The sequence below is a fragment of the Pangasianodon hypophthalmus genome, chromosome 21 (genome assembly GCF_027358585.1).
Source record: "Pangasianodon hypophthalmus isolate fPanHyp1 chromosome 21, fPanHyp1.pri, whole genome shotgun sequence".
In the NCBI taxonomy this organism is placed as follows: domain Eukaryota; kingdom Metazoa; phylum Chordata; class Actinopteri; order Siluriformes; family Pangasiidae; genus Pangasianodon; species Pangasianodon hypophthalmus.
Window position 1 is genome coordinate 17,187,691 of NC_069730.1, and position 25,504 is coordinate 17,213,194.

Below are 25,504 nucleotides of genomic sequence, written 5' to 3' on the forward strand. Positions count from 1 at the left end.
TGGCACCGTTCACAGATCTCTCACCTGGCTAATGACGCTTGTGGAATCCAATCTAAAAGGCAGAGCGTGTGCTGAAGTGAATGCTCAGGAGATGCTGATGAATGGTTTGAGGGATCGGACGAGGCAGCGCTTCAGAATTGAACCGATGTGCTTTTGTAGTTTTAGCATCAAATTATATGGGACACTTCCATTCCATGTGTGTTAACGCTGTTCCTCCGGGGTGGAAACTGGTAGTGCACATGATTCGATTTAGTCTCAATTCAGGATGCTATGTAAGGAATAAAACACTTTAGGGAGGCATGCTGTTATGGGAAAATAATCAACACCAGGGTGGTATGATCAAACCGAGTGAAGTGTTTGAAGTGTTTTATTCCTCTTATACTACAGCAATTTTGCAAACACTAACTGTCGTTCCTTCACCAGCCTCTCTTTTAAGTTAATAAGACAAAAAAACAGAGCTTGTCATGTTACTGAGAAACCAAAAAGTGCAAACTCCTCCTGTCTTGAAGACTTTCCTGTGGTGGAAAACCTAAAGTTACAGCTTCTCCTCTGACTGACACTGGAGACTCCTTCCAAAAATGCTAAAGAAATATAGCTGAACTCTGGAGACACTCAAAACGTAAATATTGGTGTAACTTTCAGGCTCAAGTCGCCAGGTCTGAATAAGAAAGAAATGCTTTTTTAATTGTTGACAATCTTGTAATTGCGAAGAATCAAAGATTTTTCTTCACGTCTGCTTTTGAATGCTGATTTCTAAAAGCGGAAAAAAAATTTAAAGCACAAAAACAGTGTGTTTTTGCAGTACACTGTGATTGGGAGTGGTTCATAAAAAAAGCGTGTTATTTACAGAGAATGTGAAGCACTGGGTTATGTACTGCCTTCAGAGTTTATTGATATGCAGCCCACGTGTTTGTCCAACCCCCATCTCCCTCATCCTCCATCCAACCTCTCTCTCTCTCTCTCTCTCTCTCTCTCTCTCTCTCTCTCTGCATGTGTGTGTGTGTGTGTAAACCACAGAAGGCAGAAGGCGAGGCTGGGCGGAAGACGTGTGCTGCTTTAAAACGAGCTCATTAACCTTGCAGAGCGAGCCGGCTACCGCTATCTACAGTCCTGCTGTGGCTGTAACCATCGGCAACCAGCCGTCAAAACCGAGAGCTCGTGAAAACGTGCCGCGTGGCGAGCTCGTGCAGGTTCCCACAGCTCTGGTTATTAAATGGAGATGAAGACAAATTACACATTAGAGCCCAATTTGAACTGATATCCAGCTGAAGGCATCTTTCAAGTGAAGAATATCTTAATTGCAGTTTTAAAAGAAAAAAAAAAAAAAATTGTTTGATACAGCAGCCAAACGCTGCTGTCAGTTTATTCACAGTCAGTTCAATTTATTACTATGATGTAACTGTACCATACAGGCATTTCATACAGTCCTTTAATCAATCAGTCCCATACATCTAATCCCAGTGTCCTACTGTAGATCATGTGCTTACAGTAAACCACTGTACAGTACATCACTCGAATAAAAACAGAGTTAAAAACAGTCCAAAAAGTGCATTTCTGCAAAAGTGACAGAGGGAAGAGGTTAGAGAAAAATCCAATTTACCCCATTTTCCATTTTTCCACAAATGTAGTCAATTAGCCAAGACATGTTTGCTGTCCGAAGTTAAATAAAAAAAACAATAAACAAAACTATTATTATTAAATGGCACACTGATTATTAAGCTCACCTATGTAAATTAAATATATTAAATAATTAAATTAAACAACTACAAGTTTTAACAAATTAATAAGTTACACATCAGTCCTGATAAAGGAGGCGTGGCCTTTTTGCCTGTTAGACCTACTTTAGGGGGCGTGGCAAACAAGTAACAGAAGTCTATCTCACCCAAAATCGTTTCTGTAAATATCTGCCTCAAATCGCATCGAGTGATATCACACACACTTACTGATGTGATTCAGGACATTACTGTAAATGCTGTAATGTTATGCGAGCAGCCATCTTGGACATCTCCCCCAGGCCCCGCCTCCCAAAATTTGTAGGGTTATGATAGTATAGCTTTGTGAACACTATCCTTGCTATTAGAAAGTTGTTTGTTGAACTGTTTGCTGTAAAACTGCTCATCCCAGGACTCTTATTTCTTCCTCGTGTGATCTCAGGAAGATTTTTCTCACCATAGTTGTCTCTGGCGTGCGCAAAGAGATCTGAATCTACATCGGGATTTCTGTAAAGCCGCTTTGTGAGGCTGTTTAAAGTGCTATAAAACTGAATACTGAATACACAGGAGCACAAAAAGTGGTTTCATGAAAATCCATTTAGTTCGGGAAAAAGTTCAGAACCTCAACTGTTTAAAATCGCATAATTGGTGATGAGTTACTGAAATTTTATATAAGGATTACACTGTCAAGTGTAAATCCCTTATTTATTTGTTTTACACTCAAATTTAACAAAATTTGTCAAACTCAGATTAATGACTTGAAAGAAATCTATAAATTACAGCAAATCAGAATAGATATTCCACTAGGACAAAAGAAATGGCACCCTATAAAAGGTGAAAGAGTTACTATACATCATTTTGTTGTTTTCAGCTCTTTGAGCTTTGCCTTTTATGGAGTTTTGTGGGTGGGGCTAAATGTAAATAAGCTGTTCCATAAACTCGCTCGGCTTTTATCACCGTGTGCACATTAGTACGAACAAAATCAGCATTAAGGAAATTTCATTTACACACAGCTTTACTAAAAGCTTGTTAAAATGAGGCTCAGTGTAATTTCAAGTAAATATATGAAAACGTAGGTTTGAATTTCTGGCAACATTTTGCCTGAGAGTCTTCCATTAGCTTTATAGCTACAGTGCAAAACTACAAACGCGTATTTCGTACACCAAACATCTCTTGGATGGAAAATTGGGAAATATTTGAATTCTCAACCCACCCCTTTAATTCTCATCAGTAGAAATCATCCTCTGCAACGAAAAGACTAATTCCACTTTGTATTGGGTTCAACTTGGTTCGGCCCGCTGAGTTACAGATCAGGAGTCTCATTTAAATACAGAGCAGCAAAGATATTGCTTATAAAATTTCTCGTCACGTCAGCGGAACAGAAAACGCACAGTGAGCTGTAAAAACGTGACAGTCAGATTATTATGGTGTGCTTGTGCTTGGTACGATTACACAGCTCATCTCGGCGTACGCATAATCGCTCCGAGACGCTCAAGAAAACCTTTAAACGTGCGGAACCGCTGTTCTCAGATAACGAGTGCTGTCTGAGATAAAAATTAATTTGAAGCTTGTGCTCTCATGAACACGCCTGTGCATATAAGACTTTCTATGTAGCATTACTTTAGTGTAAGAAATGTCTTATTTTAATGGGATGAATTAAAAGCATCGTAAAGCTCTTTGACTCTTTTTAAAAACTCATCTGCTATACATTTAATATTCAGTCTGTATGTTAATGGAGTTGATCATGAAGTATGTAAAAATAGATTTCGTTTAATAAGCACAGACTTTCCTGTAACGCAGCAAATATTTAAAGCGCAGCATGATTTGTAGTGCACGTCATCTCCAGCTCTCGATCACACACTCTCTATCCTATCCACCTTTTGCTTTGATTGGTCACTTGACTAAATAAATGCTTTCTGTACTAACAAAATGTATCTTAAAACCTAAACCTCCTGTGAAGACAGTCCACATATCAGGAAAAAACCTTTAAAAAATCATCGTATTTCAGTGATCACAGAGTCTTCATACGTGAAAGCTAGATTTCTGGAACACCTTGTAAAGCTGATTTGGTCTAAATAATCACGTGTCCTATCAGTAGTGCGTTGTGCTCTCGGCATGAGTTTGGCTTTTTATGGAGAAATTAAATTGTCCTGAAAACACAAAAGGCTCGATAACTCTTCAGTCCACTCATACACCAGAAGTCTCTTCACCCAGACAGACAGAAGTGTGTATGATGAGTGCTTCCCTGTTTTGCGGTCAGTCGCTGCCATCGTAGACCACCGTTTGCTCCACGCTCAGCTTGTACAGCACTTTTTTCGAGATGAATCTGCAGGAGGAAACAGACCGCAGTCAGACAGGACTGTGTTCAAATAATCAGCTAAAATGCTGTGAATGTAGAATGCAGACCTGGAGAAGGAGTTGTCGAAGATAAGTGCGTATTCTCCGGGGTTGCGAGCTTTCACCTGGCCCCGGATTGCATCCTTGTGAGAGTTACACCTGGTTAAAGGGATCAGAACCTGCAAGAGAGACAAAGAGCAAGAGAGTCCCAATACACTTCAAGATAAGATTACAACTTACAGAAATGACATAAACCTAATCACTTAAAGGTTTAGCATACAGTTATTATGCTAGTGTGTGTGTTTGTGTGTGACCTTGGCCTGCTCCAGTGGTATGTCTGTGCTCTCTCTGTACACCACGCTAAAGGAGATGCTCTTTGGCGTCGAGGAAAACACCCAGCTGATGGTTGGTCCAGCAGTAACCACGGTGATAGGGATGAGACTGTAGCAGCTTGACTTTATGAAGAGTTCTCTGGACTCCTGACCGAAGTTGGAGATCTCCTCCACACTGAACGGCACGGACAGCCTGCAGGAGAGCACACACGGATCACATGACCTAGTGACAACCAATAGGAGGAGAACGCACAGATCTCATGGCTCGCTGACAGCCTATAGATGACAAACAGATCACCATCTGGCAACATATACGAGAGCATACACTGATCACATGACCCTCTGATAGCAAATAAGAGAGCATACACTGATCACATGACCCTTTGATATCAAATAAGAGAGCATACACTGATCACATGACCCTTTGATATCAAATAAGAGAGCATACACTGATCACATGACTCTTTGATGTCAAATAAGAGCACATACACTGATCACATGACCCTCTAATAGCATGTAAAAGCGCATACACTGATCACATGACCCTCTGCTAGTATGTAAACGCGTATACAATGATCACATGACCCCCGATAATGTATAAAAGAGTAATAAGTCTTCTAACACACTTTGCTCAGGTAAATTAGCTGCATTCATGGAAAAATACCAAACAGTGCACTGCAAATAACATAGATACACATATGTGAGTCAGAGCCCCCCACAGAGACGCCTCTGCACCTCTCAGGCTGTTCATTAATAATGGATTTGATAAGGTAGTGTGTGTTCAGGGCTGCACTGCCTGTAGCATGTACGTACGTGACTTCTCCAGACTTGAGCAGGCAGATCTCTGCGTTCTGCACCGAGCTCGGCAGCTCCTCCGACTCGTCTGCAGTGAGGTCACCACCACTCGTACTGCTGCTACTACAGAAACAACAAACACGGCAAACAAGACACATGTGATGTCTCTGAAACAGTGGTGGGTAGAAATGCACTAATTTTATTCTGCACATACAATACAGCTGAAAATAACACAATTATACAATTACATACAATTATACCACAGTGCTGTTGAATTCTCGATTCTGATTGGTCAGCAGCTCTGGCACTCTTTCTAACACATTATTTATTTGTATGGAGACTGTCTTTAGCCATTATAACTTAAGTTATAACAGGAAGTACTGTCCACAAGATTAATTGTAACTATAAGTGGATAAAAAGTATGACACACCATTCTTCAATAAATGAAAAATCTTAATTGTTGGCAAATTGCTGTAGTATAAGAAGAATAAAACATTTCGGTACATGCTGTTATAGGAAAATACCACCACATCGATGATTATTTGCCTATAACAGCACTCCTCCTGTTTTATTCCTTTCTTTGATTACTACTTTATTTAGAGTTTGTACAGAGTTTTCTAAAGTGCAGTTTCCAGCTTTCTCAAAATACATAATCAGACTTATGCATTAAATCAACACTCCATTAAGGGTATATGTGGCCAACTAATACTGTACTAAAGAGTATATCACAATACTATTTTTAATCCTTTATGGTGTAATTGGATGTTGTTTTGGAGGTAGAAAAAGACAGTAGCAGGTTTCCATGGTAACCTGGACACTTCATACAGTGCATCATTGGTTGCACAAAATGGCAGCTAATGGAAATAATTTGGGGATATTTGGGATAATTTGGGATAACATTTTGATGGAGAAATGTGTGTGTGTGTGTGTGTGTGTGTGTGTGTGTGTCTCACATCTCATGTGTTCCTTGCTGTCCACTTCCTGGAGACAGAGCTGTGGTGTAGGGCAGTGTGTCGCTGTCGTAAATGCAGTTCACCTCCTCGTCTGTGATGATATCGAACGCTGCGTCGTCTGGCCTGGGGGACTGAGGTGCCACTGTGCAGCCAAGACAGAGAGAGAGAGAGAGAGAGAGAGAGAGAGAGAGAGAGAACACGTCACATTACGGCTCATTACAGTGTTTAAACTGATTAGTCCCAGATCTCAGGGCTAACAGGATAAGCAGGTTTTCCACTGATTACTGTGTAATTCCTGCCACATTTTCCCCCTAATAGAGGCAATATTGTCTGAAGAACACACAGTTGTGCACTGCTGATGATGAAATCAGTTTGTTTTGGAGCATGTTACTGCGCTATTCACATTCTGATTTTTGCCTCAATTAATTAAACATAATTAACTGTGATACAGGGGAGCCTTGATAAAGTATTAATTTATATTCATATTCGTTTTTATAAACTCTGACACATTAAATCAAAAATTTCATAAATTATTTGGTTGCATACTGTGATGTTATATATAGTTATCTATTTATTTAGACCGTAACTGTAATTATATTTACCACTGAAAAAGTGCTCTGAATAACTGTGATTAAGAAAAGATTTATTCCAATTCATTTGAGGGAATAAACAAGGAATAAAACACTTCAGGACATGTACTTACAGGAAACTAATCAACAGCTGGTATATGAAGTGTTGTATTCCTCTTATACTACACAAGTTTTCCAACGATTACAATTTTATATTTATGAAACGAATGACATGTTTTACATTCTACCCATTTATAGTTAATAGTATATTTAATGCTGTGGAACATCCATGAATCACGTTAGCTCTTGCTATCACTTACCATATAGCAGCTATAAACAGCAGTTGCCTCACTAGCCTCTCTTTTTACAATCTCTATGTAAATGTTTTGGTTTTTTTTCTGAGAAAATTAATCACTACCTTCAGACCAATCAGAAGAGAGAATTCAATGGCGCTGTGGTATAAGGGCAAATAATGTACGTTTTCAAAAAAAATGTTTTCTGTTTAGCAAAGTAATCGTGATTATCATTTTAGACATTACTGAGCAAGCTTAATTTATGATATAGTTTCATTTTCATTGAAAATTAGAAAACGTTTTATATACATTATTTTATAATGTCTAACATTTTAATTAGGGATTGGTGAAAACAGTGTTTAGATTAACAAACTTGCTCATAAAATGCTCCTCAGCATGTGTAAGACCTGTAAAACCTAGCGACGTGGCTTGATTAATCACGTTTGACCTCTGACCTGTGACACTGGGCATGGAGGCTCTGGTGGGAGTCGAGCACAGCGGGCTGTATGACACCCGAGACGGACTTCCGAGCTCCTCCTGAGGGTGGCGCTCTGCTGCGCCATGCCGTGTGTAACAGTCCTTACAGCAGCGCTCTCTGACGCCGCCCTGCTGGCTGCTCACTGCGTGACTGCAGCAGTAGTAGCAAAAAGGCCGACCGCACAGCCTGAGACACACAGACACAAACACACACAAATTAGACACAACAGTTACTCAAGTTACTCGTTGCATGCTGGGTTTACTTTTTATCTTTTATTGATTGCACTGATTTCCAATTTCACAGCATGAACAAGTGCAGTATAGGGGCTCACCTGCAGTCCAGCACAACCTAACGAAATTCTCACGAGATTTGTACAGCATATGTAACGTTACCATGGGGAGATGGGGGTGATACTGAACGTTAAAAATGTCTATCTAAAGAATTACATCGATAAAGCTAAAGAAAGATTTGTTAAAGTCACACAAAACTTGGTTTAAAGACCATGTTTTCTATATTGAATTATAAACGGCTTGATTAGAAACAGAAAAAGGCTCAAAAGCTCCCACGCATTTATTAATGAACAAGCAAACCAACAAAGAAATACAAAGAAAGAAAGAACATACAGACAGAAAGAGAAAGACAGACAGACAGAAAGGGACAGAAAGAAAGAAAGAACATAGAGACAGAAAGAGACATATAGAAAGACAGACAGAAAGACACAGGCAGAATGAAAGGAAAAAAGAAAGAAAAAAGAAAGAAGACAAAAAGAAAAAACACACAGAAAAGACAGACTGACAGAAGAAAGAAACAGAACGACAGACAGAAAGAAAGAAAGAAAGATAGAAAGAAAGAAGCTGTTATAATCTTCTATGTTAAAGAAAGAGGTTTGTGCATATTCTGTTTAAAAAAAAAAAAAAAAAAAAACAGGCCCTGAAAGAGCACGGCCCTGACGGTTCTTACTTGCAGTTGTGTCGGCGTAGCCACCAGCTGAACTGTGTGTGACACTCAGAGCAATAAGGAAGCTCTCGGTCCGACTGCTCCTCGGCTCGCAGCTTCTGTTCAAACTCCAGAGCGTCTGATTTCTGCCACAGTGCATCTTTCTCCCTGCAGGGGGCACCAAAGAGCTAACATCAACATGTCTGTAAACTGGCTGCTGTACTGACACGGAAAGCTGTGTTCAGTATTAGAGACATCTGGGGAAAATATATGTCTTGTTGCTTAATATTTTTTAAATTACGATTTAAAAAATTGTCGATTTTTGAAAGGACATTGCAGGAAGACAATGAGTACCGAATAAGCTCGATAAGTCTTTCCTCCAGGTTTCTCTTTGTGCGGTAAAGATCGTCTATCTCTGCAGACGACTTGAGATCGCATGTCTCCTTCTCCATAAGCGCTCTGCGCAGGTTCTCACTCAGGTCCTGACAGGCTTTCTGGGTGAGAGCAAGTTCCTCCTGAGCCCTGACACGAACACAGAAAACACACGTATGAACCTCACCACAGAAATTGCATGGTTTTGACCAAGCGGCTGTGTAAATGCGTCAAAAGACTCACTTTGCCAAGTCACTTTGTATTTGGTTGAGCTGTTCCTCTTTCTGATGAAGCAACGTGTCAAATTTGGCAATGCAAGCGTTTTTCTCCTCAAGCGTCTCACTGAGGCTGGTGTTGTTGGCCTTAACACACAAAATACACACACATGTATACCACCATACACTAGATATGTTTGTGTAGTGCTTTTGGAACTGGCTGATTTATGATCTTTATGAAAATATACTGTGGTGACGAAAAAAAAAAGTGAAATGGTTAAAATAATTAATCATGATTATTTTGCTCAATACTTACATATTACAATTATTCAGTTCTGTTATTCAGCTGATTTTTGTTTTATTACAATTTACTTTGTTTTTCTGGATTTTTCCCTGATTTTCTCCCTAATATAGTCTTGGCCAATAAAATGACAGAATGACAGACAGGCAGAGAAACTGAGAGATAGACTAAATAAAGAACAAACAGAAAGAATGAAAAACAGACATACAGTCTGAAAAATGACAGAAAGACAAAGAGACAAAATGGACTGAAAAAGAAACAGAAAGAAAGAAAGAAAGAAAGAAAGAAAGACGCACTAAAACAGTCCATTAAAACATATGAATTAATCCGCCAGGATGAAAATAAACCAATATCCAACTTTATTTATTTGGACACCTATTTAATATCAGCCACCACATTAATATTAATGTTAATTATGCTTAATTAATTAATCACAAGAAAAATGCAATTAATTGTGCAACCCTACCATAAGATTCATTTGAAATCTATTTTAGGGATTTCGAAGTTTCTGTGAGCGTTCTGGTTGTGTGGATATACGGCCCCTGCTTACGCATATCAAAAGCAGAAGTTAAACAGCATCAGATGTGGTTGCTCCGGGCAACATCCCTGGAGAAAACCTACCTCAAGCTCTGCCAGTCTGGTCTCCAGGGATGACACTTTTTCCTGCTCTGCTTCCATCTGAGACCTTGTGCCCAGCAGCTCCTCATTCAAAACCTGTAAACATGGAAAATATGTCAGATCTGTGGAGTTGTTCTGAAGATGATAGAAGGTACAAGATAAAAACCTTCATCTGGTTTTGGTGGTATGTGGTTGCCTCGCTCAGCTGAAGCTGAAGAGCGCTGAGCTCTCTCTGGTTGCTTTTCCGCAAGCTCCTGGCCTCCTCCTGCGCCCCCTCAAGCCTCTGCTGTTGTTGCTTCATGTCTTTCGCGAGACCCTCTGCTTGTTTCAGCTCCTTTTGGAGGTGAACGTTTTCTTTTCTCAGGGTCTCCACAGAGTCTTTGAGGGTCTGTGTGTCATTTTGCACTACCAGCAGCTCCTGCAGCTTGGCTGAGAGTTCCTCACAGCGCAACCTAGCCTCTTCATGCTGCCCAGTCAGCATACACACTTGAACGCCCAGCTCTGCGGTCTCAGTATTGGCTCTGTGAAGGGCCTCTTTAGCCTCTTCATTCTCCAGGGCCAGGGCATTGTTCTGTCTCTTCATCATGTCAAGCTCCTCCTTCATGGAGTCCAACTCAGTCTGTAGGCTGGCTCGAGCCTGGGCCTCAGTATCCCACTTCTTTTCTAGTGCCTCCTCCCTCTCCCGACAATGCAGGAGCTCCTCTATGTGCTGGTGGTTCAGGCCCTCCACTTGGGCCTTGAGCTGCTCAGTCTGAGCAGAAAGGTCTGCCCTGGAGGCCTCAGTCACCTCCTGCAAAGCTTGGATCTTCATTCTCTCTTCTGAGGTCATTTGGAGCCGGGCTCGAAGATCTACAACCTCCTCCTGGAGCCTGGATACCTCCTTCATGTTTAAGTCTAGTTGGGCTTCAGCTAGAGCTAGTCTAGAAGCTGCTTCTCCAGTTTGAGAGTGCTGTGTTAGGTGGAGATCTTTCCTGTGATCTGTTACCTCTTCATTTTGAACATCCTTTAATTCTTGATCAGATACTGTCTTGTTCTCCCTGGAGCTTAGTCCATTATCTAGCTGTCCATGTCTCTCCTTCATATTGGCCCCAGTTTTCATCTGGGATTTCTGGGTGTTCTCCTCAAGACACTGGCTCTCCTCCACAAACAACTTCTCTCTCTCCTCCACTGTAAGCCCAGTCGAACCCAGCCTGGCCTTGGTCTGCTTTTCGGAGACTTTTAGAGAGGTCAGTTCTCTTTCCAGAGCAGCTTTGGTCTGAGCCAGCTCCTTGTTGCTTTCCTCGCTCCTCTTTACTGTACTGACCAACTTTGCATTGATCTCCATTAAGCTGACACACTGGGTCTTGTACTCTTCCAGCTTCTTGCTCTGGTTTTCCTTGTTTTCTAACTGCTGGATCTTCTGATTGCTGATTGAGAGCTTGATCTCCTTTGCTTTCAACTGTTCCTGCAGTGATACAATCTGACTATCTAGTGCTTCCTTTAGGCTGCTGCTCTTTTGTTGAAGTTCCTCACGTTCAAGTTGTGCTTTCTTCTTCACTTCCTCTAGCTGTTGGACTCTTTCCTGCAGCAAGCTTTGCATGTCCTGCACCTGGGTATGCAAATTCTTTGCCTCCTGTTCTTTCAAAGACAATGCCTCATTGAGGTGACTGACAGTCACTTGGAGCTCATCAGCCTGCTGGACTGCAATGGTTCTTTCCTTCTCGCTGGATGTGCGGAGCTTGGCAAGTGCTTCTTCACTCTCTTTTAACTTTTCCCCTTGAGCCTTGAGTTCTTTGGACAATCTTTCAGCCTGCTTTGCCCAATCCTCGGTTTTGCACCTAGCTTCCAGCTTCTCCACTTCAGCCTTCCCTGCTTCCTCCTTATATGGCTTTTTATTGGCACTCTCAGCAGCAAGCAGCTTCACTTGGAGATCAGCAACCTCCTGCTTTAATTCTGTTGCTTCGTCAGTAAGCAGATGAACCTGCTCTTGAAGCTGCTGTTTTCGTAGCTCTGACTGGTCGAGTTCAACACGCAGGTCATCTACAGCACTACTAGAGAGTTCTCCAAGTTCTCCAAGGTCTGCCTGAAAACTGGTACCCAGGTCTGTACTGCCTGGGAGAAATTCCTGCACTTGCTGCAAAAAGAAAAGCCAAAGTTACAGGGATTCAGGAAACACTTCATTTTGCTAAGACAAGTATATATTGTTAGGGATAAAATGCTTTAGTTTGAAAGCATCAGTCATAAACAACCAAAGCTTAAACTGATTGCTCAACTAGGCATTGCTCAACTAGGCATGAGTGCAAACTTGCTCAACTAAGAGGACATGAGAAAATGGACTAGGACTCTTACTGACTGTATAATGACTGGCATATATGTTTTAATATGTATATTCTCTTGATCCCTTGACTCCTCATCAAACATTATAACACATTCCTAATTGGTATTAGCACAGAATGGGTGGAGACCTGTGAGTAGTTGCTGACAAGGCTGTTGACACTGGAGCAGCGGCTGGGCGGTCTCCACAGGTGGGCACCTGGAACTGCTGATCCGATAGTTCTCCTACAAGTACCAAAGTCATACAATATTACTAAAATAATGCTCTATTCATAGGATATGGGTATTGACTGAGAATCAATTTTAATCTTCCCATTAAATATGACTGCATGGACGAGACCAGTGCTCTTATCAGTGGTACTTACACACAAGTACGTGTGTTAATAGAGTGTGCAAACTTTTCAATTCAAAATGTGGAATTTATGAGAACATTTGCTTAAATTACTTTTTACTTGGCCTTGTGTACGCAAAGAACACAGGTGGAAGAGAACGCTGCAAGTTAATATGAAGTGTACTGGCTCAAGACCAACTGATCTGGATCTGAACTACGAATAATTTGAATTATGTACGAAATCCATTACACATTTTGAGCGTGGTTATTCTCAAATAGATAGTGTTAAATGGTACAACTTATCTTTCTTGGGAGGATGTCATACATTGTGCCATTTGGAAAGAGTGCATTTTCAGGATTTAAAAAACATTTTTAAAAGCTGTAAACTCCACTCCCCAAAACAATACTAGTATTTTGACCATAGGTTGTGAGTCACAACTGTGGCAAACAAGATGCAAAATGTAATACTTGTGCAAGTGTTTTCAACATAGTATTTTGGTCTACGGGAAGAGTTTAGAGAACAAGTGAGTAGGATTGTGCCCGGAGTGTTGTATGACAAACATAAGCGTAAAATTATCAGGTACAGTCCTGAAACAGAACTTCCAGGCAATCGCTGGCTTTCCCAATAAACTTGATTGGATTTGTGTCAGAGTTAAAGCGATGCTATTTGTTAATGTTCCACATTATTACATTTTTTTATATTAAAAATTACGAAATCAAAACATGAACTTCAGAAAATGTTTTTTTGTTTGTTTGTTTGCATTTTGCTTATCAGTGGCAGTAACAAAATTTCCTTTCTAGGTAACCTTTGAAAAAATGCCTACGTACTACATATATGGTTAATTGTGGGTGTGTCTTTTTTATGAACCACGACATGCATGCACGATAGCTACGAACAATTGGTATTTATTAAGCTTCATTACTTTTTATATGACCTGAGATGAGCTCTAATTATTGTGCAATAAGTAGGCATAGGCATCATTTTTATGCATTGTTGATCATAAATGAGGTGACTTTGACATGCATGGTGAGAGCAACAGAAACTCATTATCAGTTACATTTTGGTCGATTACCACAAGAGGAAACAGTGAGTATCAGAAAAGAACTATGTATTACTGAGGTGAAATAAACAGGAAAGGCATGCTGAGCAAAGTGAAAACTGATGTAACAGGTTTTAGCAGCTTTGAATGCAGCCTACCCAAACCACATCCTACAGAATTGTAGTCGACCGTAGGGGGCTGGAAATAATCTTCAACAGCAGGGGTGCTTACATATTTTATAAATACCCCTGCTGTTTAAAATTACTGTCAGCCTGTTACACTCGACTACAATTCTGTAGGATGTGGTATGGCTAGAACCTCGCACTGCGTTTGAAGCTGCTAAAACCTGTTACGTTGGGTTTTTTTTAAAATCTAGTCACATGCAAGATTCAGATTTGCTATTAACATGACTGAACGGCAACAAAAGTTACCTTTCAATGCTTAACATTTAGTGATTAGTTAATGTCTATAATAAGATAATTGTGAGTGGTTACGTTTTGATTCGTAATGCTGCTTCACGTTCCCGCTTTTGACTAGCACCACAGACTCTGAACAGATGAGACACCTGTTTTGAATTTGACACTAGAAGAATAAACACGTAACTCTCTCTCCACTTGTTTTCAGACATTCTGTTTTCATTGTCAACTTTTCTTTAAACAATGTCTCTAGCCCTGTAGCTAGTCTCTGGTCCAAAACGAGCTGCCTTCAGCTAAATAATTTACAAACATTCTTGTGATTGGATACGATGTAACAGAGGACCTGCTACAGAAGCCGCACTTGTTCGAAAACTGGAGAAAACTCTTTAGAAATGTGGAGTCTCTAAATTATGTCACAGGTTGTGTCACAGGTTTACCGGCCTTGTTACAGTATTTTCTGAAGTATTGGGATTGGTGAACTAAAATCAAATAGAGTTCAAATCTTGACAATCCCAGTAGCCAAGGGAGCAAAACTGGCTGTGTTCTCTGGGTGGGAGGGTTGGCATACTCGCTCTCCTCTGTCAATCACAGCAACATTAGCCAATCACGCATGTTTGGGAGCTCATGTATGCGTAAGAGGGCAGATAGCCACGAGAGCTGGATGGGAAATGGGGAGGAAATTGAAAAAACTATATATATTTTTCTGGACCTCGGTGTGCCAGCTGACAACCCCTGTTCTACAGTACATGTAAGATCTTTTTGCAGTAAGTGTAGACCAGAAAACTTCCTGGACAACCTGGCAAAGGCGGGCCACTCGGAGTCGAGATCATATCCTCTGGATGCCACATCAAACTGGATCTCGTTCAGCTCATACAGGTGATTGATGATGTCGACGTTGAGATGGGACTTCAGAAAAGGACTGCGGGCATAGTACCAGTCACTGCATTGAAAAGTAAAAGAGGATGGGGGTCACTGGATGGGATGAAACCTGGTACAAAAATAAAATGCACCTGTACAACAACTATCAAATGCTAGTTTTTTTTTAAAAAAAAAAAATGCTGTGACATTCTTTTCGTAAACAAGCCACACTTATTCCAACAAGGGAAGAGAAAATCCTTCTAAAATGTCAGGCAGAAGTAAAACTGAGGTAGTCAAAATACATCAGAAAGCAACGCCTGTGCTGAACTGTACTTTCTGTACAAAGATTAGCAACTCAAGCTTACAAGCTTGCGTGATTGAGAATGTAGATCTCACTGGCAGATTTACAGGAAAAGTCTTTATCTTATATATTTTAACATGTACCAACCTACACAATTGTGCAATATATGTACTGCTGTTTTTATACAAATTCAATTTAAAAAAAAAAAAACAAAAAAAAAAAAAAAAAAACATTTTGGTCATACTTGTTAATGCCCTAATCTTAATGCTTAATTTACTGGAGCAAAACATTGACTTGAAATGCATTACTTCCTTTTATCTGTGTTTTTTTTTTAAGTGTACTCTTACAGATGTGGCATGTTTCCCCATTCTTGGTCTCTGTTTTGTAATTAAAATTTTCACTTCACTTCAGCCTGTTTATTTACGCAGACACGAGATTGTAGCGTACAGTGTTTATACCATGCATGGAAAAGCATGGACAAGCGTGGACAAGAATGCGCACTGATTCTGCAGATGTTATGCAATGTGACTTCTTGCGTTTCCAAAAACATCAGTCTGGTGTACATCAATAGTACGTCAAAATATTACGTCATTTGTTGTACATATTATTTAGATACTACTGTATCCTGGCATTTAGCAGCCTCAGAATCTGTGTTTCTTGTTACTATGACAACTATCTGTGGCTATGGCCAAAAAGCATACCACAACACATGTTACTAAACACTATATACAAGACAGAGTGTACTACTGTAACATACTGGAAGTGCACAATACTGTTGCACATGCTAAGAGAAATTAATGAAGTTCTTCATAATAAAAGCATACACACAAGATCTAATTTTGTATGTGTGTATGACGTACATATTATATTTTTGCCCAAATATATGGAAACGTACTCAAATTACACCCAAACTCAACCAATCCATTCTGGAAAAATGTCTGCATAGTGAATTTTGCACCAATTTTGCTTAAAATGAGGAAATTTACACATTCAGTTTTTGTTTATTACAGCAAAAATAAAAAGAATATAATAAAAAGTTATGTTATTGCTATGTAAATGAAAGACAATATAATAGAAATCCTTTCAGCTATATTGAGAATGAGAACAAAGGTTAAAAAGAGTGGAAACTTTAGCAAAATATTATGCGTTATAAGTAATAGATGTGCTAAAACTACTAAAAATATCAAGTGAGGTTTATTGGACACTTGTTTCACTCATTAATGAGGAAGAGGCGGAGCCAACTGAGTGTTGTTCCTGTCAAGGTTGTTCTGGTGATTCAAGGCCACGAGGTTTCGGGCAGTAATTAGTCATTCTCATTAGTAATGACAGGATACTACATAGTCAAGTACATAGTGTGATGTGTAATAACGTAGTGCGTAGAGCATGATTATGATCTGAGACACGGTCACATGTTTGCTCATACGTGATGCACTGAAACAGCACCAGCAACTTAAACAGGATCCTCTGCAATCAGGATATTTTTAATTACCCTAGCCAAAATTATGGTCACATGGTTTACAGTGGAGCACCATTCTCCGCTTCCTGCTAAACATGTTCTGATTGTAAACTCTTGCGTTTCCTGTTCTCCTACCATGTGACTCTCTGGTTCATCAGACATTGCTGAAGAGTGTCTGCCAGTCGCTGGTGCACCAGGCAGTAGCGGATAAAGGCTCGACCTTTGCCCAGAGACGTCTTCAGCTGCAACACAAAAAAACAAGTCCATATTCATCAGTTTTAAAAGAAAAACATCTGAATGGAATGTGTTTTATTCTCTTCAACCATGAGACCAAACTAACGAAATAACGAACATGGGCCGTGATTACAGACAGAAATCTTGTTACACTGCATAAACCCGAAATGAAACAGTAATCACCACAGCATTACACGTTAAAGGTTTTGTACTGACTTAGCTGTTTACTCACTACTGTGAGTGTGTCACCTCATAGCACAGCACATGGCAAGACCAAGCAAAGTGGCCAAATTAAAGAACATATGGACAGCAGATGTCACGTCGCAGCTGACGAATAACACACACTTCTACTGGGATTTTAAATTCTTCTTTAATGCAAAGGTGACTTGGTGGAATTCATGTCTCAAATAAACTCAGGGGTTTAAAAAAAAAAAAAAAAAAAAAAAAAAAAATCACAGATTTAGTTAGATTTATTCCTCTTATTCCATCTAAAGATCAAGATGTCATACCGTTTTATCCATTTATAGTAACATTTAATTTTGCGGAACGTCTGCAAAACAAGTTACTTCTTGTTATTACTTATGTTATAGCAACTATAATTAATTGTTCCCTCACCACCCTCTCTTTTATTCACTCTCGAGGTTAATAAGATCAAAAATATACATCTTTTCATGTTACTCAAAAACCAGAAAGCACAAACTTCTCTGTCCTGAAGACTTTCCTGTGGTGGAAAACCAAACAGAACAGCTTTACCTCTAACCATTACAAAGCACTAACACTGGAGACTCCTTCCAAAAATGTTACACAACCGTCTCCTTACAGAAGACTTTCCCAGGGCGGAAAACCTCCTGACTGTTACAAAGTACTGACACTGGAGACTCCTTACATAAAAATGCTTAGACTTTGTTTCATTGCTCAGTCTGAAGGTCTTCTTTTTTAGATTAGACACAATATAAAGCATTTTAAGCAGCATTCCAATGTTATATTTAAAAAAAAACAGATTACCTCTGAGATAGACTTGACAAATCGGATGCCATCATTAGTCCCTTTGTTCTTGGCCAAGCAATCACAGAAATAGTCCCAGTAGTCTTTTCTACTGCCCAGAAAAGTGGCTTTCTCTTTCTGGTCAAACTGGGAAAAAACATGTAGTTCACATGTAAGGACAAATGAAAGAGAAATACAGAATATAGAGCTGTATTATCACTGATAATACATAAAACGTACTTGCAGTAAGTATTCCAGTTTGTAGGAGAACTTGTGGAGACTAGGGCTGTCGTCTGTGATGGGTTCTCCACTCTCCGCATGCTCCTTGGTCAACTCAGCAACCGCGTCTGCACAAGCAAATCACGCGACATACGTCGGCATTGAGGCGCATAAATATGGTGTAGTGAAAATGCATGGCTGGTGTGGATGCTGGGTGTTGCACAAGGGTACAACATCGCTACCACTGCCTCTAGAGATGTAGATTTAGATATAGATACATGATTTGATCCAAAGAAACACGGAGGCAACTGTAAGAAATAGTCTGAATCATACATGAAGTGCGTGTGAGTGTGTGTGTAATGTGGTTGGATACCATGCAGATCTCTGATTATCCTCTGGAGCTGATTTTCACCAACTGTTACGGATGCCATTGTGAAGCTGGAGGACGAACGCAGGTTATACTGTCATCATACTGTGTACTGCATCAAGGGAACCTACGATAAAGGTAGATGGAAAAGCAGACAGAATAATACACCATACACAGTACGACATGCAGTGAAATGCTGTCCGTGACATAAAATAGAATTTACTTTTATACAGCTAGAAAAGGAAGAATATAAAAATATAATACAAGGGATTTCTTGTATTACATACAAGAAATTATATTGATAAATTATATTGATAAATACATCGATAAATAAATAAACAGATAGCTAGACAGCTAGCTAGATAGATGTGTATTATACATTATTTATATATAAATATATATTTATATATAATAGATATTTACATGAGAGAGCCAAACCTGAGACACTACCAACAATTAAGAAATGGTACGACCCATTGTAGGGGTGTTCAAAAAGTACAATGTATGATTCACATCTTGGAGAAACATATTTTGTAGCTTATTGTTAAATATAATGAATATTTCATTTTTAAAAACTTTCAAACCTCTGGTGTTTATTTGCTTTGGGGTTGTTAAAGTTTTAGCTTTAACAGGTCAGACCACCGGGAACCCCTCCATAAGTCTCACCATCAGCCCCCAGCGGTCTTGCGTTCATTTAATAGCTTTGTGTGCGTAAAAGATACTCTTATCGTTTATTATTAAAAGTGACAGTTTATCAGCTACGTAATTAATAAATAACCCGCTCAAAAATAAAATTAAAAAAGACTGACCCTTAGTTAGAGTGTTGTATGTACTATTATTGAGCCAATAAAGTTTAACGGAAAAGAGCGTGTTGCTACGTCACCGGCTCGCGCTTCCTAAAACTGACCGCTGACTGGAAAAGATAAGGGAAATTTCCAGCTAATTAATCAAAACACTTTAGATTCGCTTCACTTTATTACGACGTCGTGCTGATGATGGACGACACCGGTTTGCAGAGAAGAACATCACGAAAAATAAGTTCTTAAAAAGAAAAAAGAAAGCAAGAAACTCTTTAGCTTTGATGGAGCACCACACCTGCTCTTAAATTGAACAAACATTAACAATGTTCACTGTACTCATAAGCATAAGCGTCTTTTTTTAATTAATTCAAAAAACGATAAAAGAACACGGACATTTGATATAAAAACAAGTGTATAAACATACGGTACTTCCGAAAGGAAAGATGATCCTCCATATCGATTTATTTACAGGAGAGAACAAGTAAAACTGTAATGCGGTAGGTGGGACATTGGGATGATCGGCAGTCCGCTCAACCAATCAGAGACAAGACAGAGCGGTTCGTCTAGCAAGTTCGGTTTCACCGTATTGACGAGGTAAATAAGGTCACGTGACTGGAGGCTAGCTGAGCTTACAGGCAAAATAGAAGAGTTTTGAGGATGTTTATGTCCAAAACACTGAGACTTCATCAATAAAATATATTGTAAATAATAAAAAACTAAAAGTTACTTAGTTTTAACTCACATAACTGTAATATAATCGAGTTTTTGGACTTTACTAAATATTACTGATGTAATGCTGCCTGCATAAGGCCTATATGCTTGTGGAGCCATGTATGAATTAATTTTTCTTCATACAAAATTTAAAAAAAAAACAAACAAGATTATCGTCTCAAAACAAAACTTTTTCAGTTCCCTACTGAAAGCATCACTGAACATGTTTTCAGTTTCCAGTACACCTGTGAAACCACAAAGCACAAAAACTGTTTGATCTGAAAAGAGAGAGAGAGAGAGAGAGAGAGAGAGATAGAACCGTAGACCTCATACTCAATTTTTTTTTTTTTTTTTTTTTTTTATCAAGATGGTTGATACAGTCATACAGTATGACATATGGATCATAGGACATTTCCGCAGCCATCAGTGGCTCCAGAATTATTAGCACCCTTGGTAACAATGAGTCAAAAAGGTTATAAAAAAAATGCCTTTGTGGTTAATTAGCCTAAATAATTTCATTTAATTATTTAATAATTATTGATACCACTAGAAATTCTTCCAAAACATTTAACTGAAGTGTTTCCATTTATATTTTTCTTTACTTATATTTTACACCTGAGTGTTTTGGAACGCTTAAGCGCTCATCCACATGACACTGGACAGTTGAAGAGTTGAGAAAGGCCAGGTGACATTTTTCCAATCTTGTCCAGTTTTGGTGAGTCTGTGCCCACTCTATCCTCAGATTCCTTTTCTTATCTGACAGGACTGAAACCCGATGTTGTCTTCTACTGTTATAGCCCATCCGCCTCAGTGTTCAACATGTTGTGTGTCCTGAGATGCTTTTCTGCTCACCACTATTGTAAAGAGTGGTTATTTGAGCTACCGTAGGCTTTCTGTCAGCTCTAACCAGTCATGCAATTCTCCTCTGACCTTTCTCATCAACAAGTTGTTTCTGCCTCCAGAACTGACACTGACTGGATGTTTTTTGTTTTTCACACCATTCTGTGTAAACTCTAGAGACCGTTATGTGTGAAACTCCCAAGTTATCAGCAATTTCTGAAATACTCAAATTAGCTGATCTGGTATCAACAACCAGGCAATGGTCAAAGTCACCGAGATTACAATTTTCCCCCTATTCTGATGTTTGATACGTGAACACGAACTGAAGCTCTTGACCTGTATCTGCAGGACTTTTCTATTGCACTGCTGCAACAGGATTGGCTGATTAAATAATAATATGAATTAACATGTTAAAACTACATGTTAAATCTACCTTCCTATGCGACTAGCCCTGTTCCAACCAATCTAATTTAAATCTAATATCAAGTTCAATTTAGTAGACTGATTATGTGTTGAAATTCAGAAACAGAGTTAGTGATCTTGCTCTCATGCCGTTAGTAAAAACCCACTAATATCTCCCCACAGACACCAGAGGTAATACCCTAACAATAAATACAGAGAAACTGCAGAGAAGTACAAGGGAGGAAAATATGGAGGGCAGCAGTACAGACTGAATTCAGTTTTTAATTTGGGGTTTTATTACAGTGAAAGGGTCTTTTCAGCTTCTACTTGTTAACTGTTGGAAAAAAAAATTCATGGGCTCACTTTTGAGAAATGAGAGTTTTTTCATGGTCTACAACCTAATGGGAACCATGTATTTCTGATACGGTTTCAAAAAAGGAATAACAACAGTCAGTATCAGACGTCCTGCATGATCCGTAATTGCTAAATCAACTGCTCTTTTTGAGAACACCTTGCAGCTTTTACTGAAGGTATGGAAATGAAATGAACAAGCTATAATGTACAATTCAGAACATTTAGTCCACCCAGTTGAAAGTTAAAATGTCTTTATTTGTTGTTACTGAGAGTTTGATTTGTACGATGGAATCAGTAAATGTGAAATTGTGAAAGTTGGATTGATGGCACTCTGACTGTCTTTCAAAAAGCACTAGAAAAATACTACTATTTCTGCTGTATATTTTCTGTATTATACTAATATATATTTTATTACTTCTTCTTTTAGCTTGGACGTAATGGAAAAAATCAATTCCACAGAATATTATGATAATTATAGTTACGATTATGATATTCCTGATCATTCATGCAACAAGACCGAAGTGATGCAGTTTGGAACACTGGTCACCCCAATCTTTTTTACGATGGTCATCATGTTCAGCTGTGTGGGAAATGCATTGGTCCTGTGGGTGCTGATTAAATATGAAAATCTGAAATCCATGACCAATGCATTCCTCTTGAACCTGGCCATCTCTGACCTGGTCTTTACCTTCGGCCTGCCCTTCTGGGCCTCAGACCTCGTCTTGGGCTGGATATTTGGAGAAGCTGTGTGCCAGACAGTGAGCTTCATCTTCTACCTGGGCTACTACAGCAGCCTCATCTTTCTCACAGTTATGACCGTGCATCGATATATGGCCGTGGTGCACCCACTCTCTATGCTTTTGAACAGCACCACATACTATTCCATTGGGATTTCTGCATTTATCTGGGTCCTGAGCTTCTGTGCCGCGACCCCTCATTTCATCTTCAGTGTGGTCATATTCCCTTTTGAAGAGGGCAGAGCTTACTGCAATTATAACAACATCAGATGGAAACTGATTGGCGTTTACCAGCAAAACATCTTCTTCCTCATTGCCTTCTTCACCATTGCTTTCTGCTACATTCGAATTCTCGGACGCCTGCTCAGACCCGTGTCACACACCCGTCCCAAGACCGTGAAGCTGATCTTCTGCATTGTGGTGGCTTTTTACTTGGGTTGGGCACCATACAATGTGGTCATCTTCCTCGATTCTCTGATACACTGGCAAATCTCACCATTCAACGAGTGTCATGTGAGCACCAGAGTGGATTATGTTTTTTACGTCTCCCGACTGGTGGCGTTCTCTCACTGCTGCCTAAATCCAGTGTTTTACGTCTTTATGGGGGTCAAGTTCAGAGATCACCTAAAGAAGATGCTGAAGAGTTTCTGCAAGAAAGATGATCAACCTCACGACAGACCCCTGAGTCATCTGATTTACTCAAATGGGGAGGAAATTTCCATGTTCTAGCTGATCTTGCAGCAGTTTCTTTATAGTAGGAAAGTAGCCAAAAGTGCCTGTGAGCTTTAAAATTTTAAATGTTTTGTATTTTAAATGTTTTGTATTCAAAGCTTTTTGATTTCCTCTTCTGAATTTGTTCAATATACCGGAGAATCATCAAAATATTTTTTAATTAAAAGACATTTTTAAAGTAATTACTTTAAGGATTGTAGTCAAAATTTTCCAAAACTTTCAAAACTTTTTTTTTGTAAATATTAAAGATTGTAGTATTTTTTTAAAAAAATATTTTGATACTTAATTGTTCTAATATTATGTACTAAAAAATTATTTGTACAGGACCAATCATTTTTACTTATAACCTAAAGGTGTTTTAAAAGTGTTTCTATGCTTATAATAATCACGCACTTACACATTATGCATATACATTATACTTTAGGAACTGTGAAACTGTGGGACATGTGACAGATCTCACTAGTTTCTTCATTTCTACATGTCTTCTGCTTTCATTTTGCCAGCCCATAATTTAGCCCTGCAAAGTGCTCCAAACCTTTGCCCTAAAAATCAACCCATAGACCATACAGAGGTTCAGCAGAGGGGTTGGGTTGGAGTTGAAGACCTGCCGATATTTTCATGGCAATTACAATTCATCTCTCAGACAGCAGGGGGCTCTAAAGAACTCATGTAGAAATCATGAATGATCATGAATAATCATGAATAAATTCTGTATTTTATTTAGCTTGTATTTAAAATGCTTAAAATACTAAATACAATGCATAAAAGTTAATTTTGGCATCTTTTTTTTGTAATCAGATATGTCTACACAGTATAGGTGTTTAATGAATATTGAATAAACTATGACAACATTTTAGGTGGCAGTACATTTTTTTCCTCTGCGGTATTTTCATAATTTGCACACTACATTTATTTTGATGCATGTGAGAAAGATTTTTGAATTCTTCATTGGTGCTGTGCTCATTTTAGAAGCAAATTTAAGCAAATGTGAACAGAACCAGCTCTACCTGATGTGCAAAATAAGCAGCTACTTAGGGTGATTTTGGTGACCGCTGCCAAGAGGTCAAGAAATTTTTGTTTGGGCTGTGAGTAAGACTGAAACATAGATCTTGTGAAAAAATGAGTTTCTTATATGTTTTTAATCATGTCCAAATAAAAAACCCTAAACTGTATGTCAAAGTAGTACTCAACATATGGTGTGTCATACCTTCAAATCATCGAAAAAAGAAAGTACACCCTCCTTCAGTTCTAGGTTTTTATTTTATTCAGGGCCTAAATAACAACTGGGTGGTCTTCAAAAACTTCTAGAAACAAAAAAATGAACTCAGGTGACAAAAATTTTTTTTTTCAATATCTAGTCATTTATTCCCGAAAAGTAAAACAACATTCAGAAACCAGGTGAGAAGAAATAAGTACACCCTTCCTACTTCCACATTCATTAAGAGAGTAATTAGCAGCCAGATGTTAATAATGAAATGCACAAGATTAGTTATTGTGTTTCTACCTCTATAAATAGCAAAATGTTTGGCATTTGGTGTTCTTGAGCACTCAGATGTGTGTCTACATCACGCCAAAAAGAAACGACATCAGCCATGACCTCAGAGAAGCAGTTGTTGCTGCTCGTTAATCTGGGAAGGGTTATAAGGCTATCTCCAAACAATTTGAAATTCACCGTTCTACAGTGAGAACGAATGTTTACAAATGGAAAGCCTTCAAGACAGTTGCCAATCTTCCTTGGAATGAGCATCCCAGCAAATTCAGTCCAAGGTCAAGGCTGTTTAATGCTCAGACATATAAAGAAACACCTAAGATGTACGTCATGTGACCTACAGGCCTTTGTAAGCACATTCAATTGTTTATGTTCATGACAGCACAATCAGAAAAAGACTGAACAATTATGGCTTTCATGTAAGTGTGGCTAGGAAAAACACCCTTCACTCCAAAAAGAAAATGGCGGCACGACTTATGGTTGCAAAATTGCATCTGAACAAACCACAAAAGTTCTGGAACAATATCCTTTGGACTGATGAGACCAAGATGGAGATGTTTGGTCATCATGCACAGTGTCATGTTTAGTGTGTTGCCACAAACACCTAATACCAACTGTGAAGCATGGTGGTGGAGGGGTGAAAATTTGGGTTTGTTTTGAGCCACAAGACCTGGGAATGGCCAAGTCAAAGTCCAGACCTCAGCCCCATTGAGATGCTGTGGCGGGATCTGTGAGCTGTGCATAAAAGAATGCCCTCAAACACTACTCAACAGAGGCAATGTTGTAAGGAAGAGGGGGCCAAAATTTCTCCAAAACGATGTGAGAGCCCAATAAACTAATACAGAAAATGTTTACTTCAAGTTATTGTTGCTAAAGGGGGTACGTATTTTTTCCCACCTGGTTTCTGAATGTTGGTTTATTTTTTTTTGTGGGTGAGGGGGGTGGGGGGGGGAGACTACATGTTGAAATGTATTGTGTTTTTTTGTTATCATCTGAGGTTATTTGTTTG

At 39.1% G+C, this 25,504-nt stretch overlaps 2 protein-coding genes across 6 annotated transcripts; one reads left to right on the forward strand and one right to left on the reverse strand.

Moving 5' to 3' along the window:
- Window positions 1–1,328: 1,328 nt before the first annotated feature.
- Window positions 1,329–19,792, reverse strand: fyco1b (FYVE and coiled-coil domain autophagy adaptor 1b). Of its 4 annotated transcripts, none has more exons than XM_026946136.3 (18): window positions 19,655–19,792; window positions 18,437–18,557; window positions 18,085–18,191; window positions 17,866–17,991; window positions 16,762–16,868; window positions 14,808–14,951; window positions 12,356–12,449; window positions 10,108–12,024; window positions 9,915–10,007; window positions 9,021–9,139; window positions 8,760–8,927; window positions 8,430–8,573; window positions 7,447–7,655; window positions 6,130–6,271; window positions 5,195–5,299; window positions 4,364–4,574; window positions 4,119–4,228; window positions 1,329–4,038 (listed from the first exon to the last, which is right to left on the reverse strand). In XM_026946136.3, the coding sequence occupies exons 2-18, from the start codon at window positions 18,492–18,494 to the stop codon at window positions 3,969–3,971; spliced, it is 3,924 nt and encodes a 1,307-aa protein (XP_026801937.3). In that variant the 5' UTR covers window positions 18,495–18,557; window positions 19,655–19,792; the 3' UTR covers window positions 1,329–3,968. The 4 variants fall into 4 exon arrangements, with proteins under 4 accessions (XP_026801937.3, XP_026801935.3, XP_034170567.2 ...); XM_026946134.3 differs by having other exon boundaries at window positions 10,078–12,024; XM_034314676.2 differs by having other exon boundaries at window positions 10,078–12,024; window positions 19,660–19,726.
- Window positions 18,208–24,227, forward strand: xcr1b.1 (chemokine (C motif) receptor 1b, duplicate 1). Of its 2 annotated transcripts, none has more exons than XM_026946138.3 (2): window positions 18,208–18,568; window positions 21,965–24,227. In XM_026946138.3, the coding sequence occupies exon 2, from the start codon at window positions 21,975–21,977 to the stop codon at window positions 23,001–23,003; it is 1,029 nt and encodes a 342-aa protein (XP_026801939.3). In that variant the 5' UTR covers window positions 18,208–18,568; window positions 21,965–21,974; the 3' UTR covers window positions 23,004–24,227. The 2 variants fall into 2 exon arrangements, with proteins under 2 accessions (XP_026801939.3, XP_026801938.3); XM_026946137.3 differs by lacking the exon at window positions 18,208–18,568 and adding an exon at window positions 21,616–21,713.
- The last annotated feature ends 1,277 nt before the right edge of the window (window positions 24,228–25,504 follow it).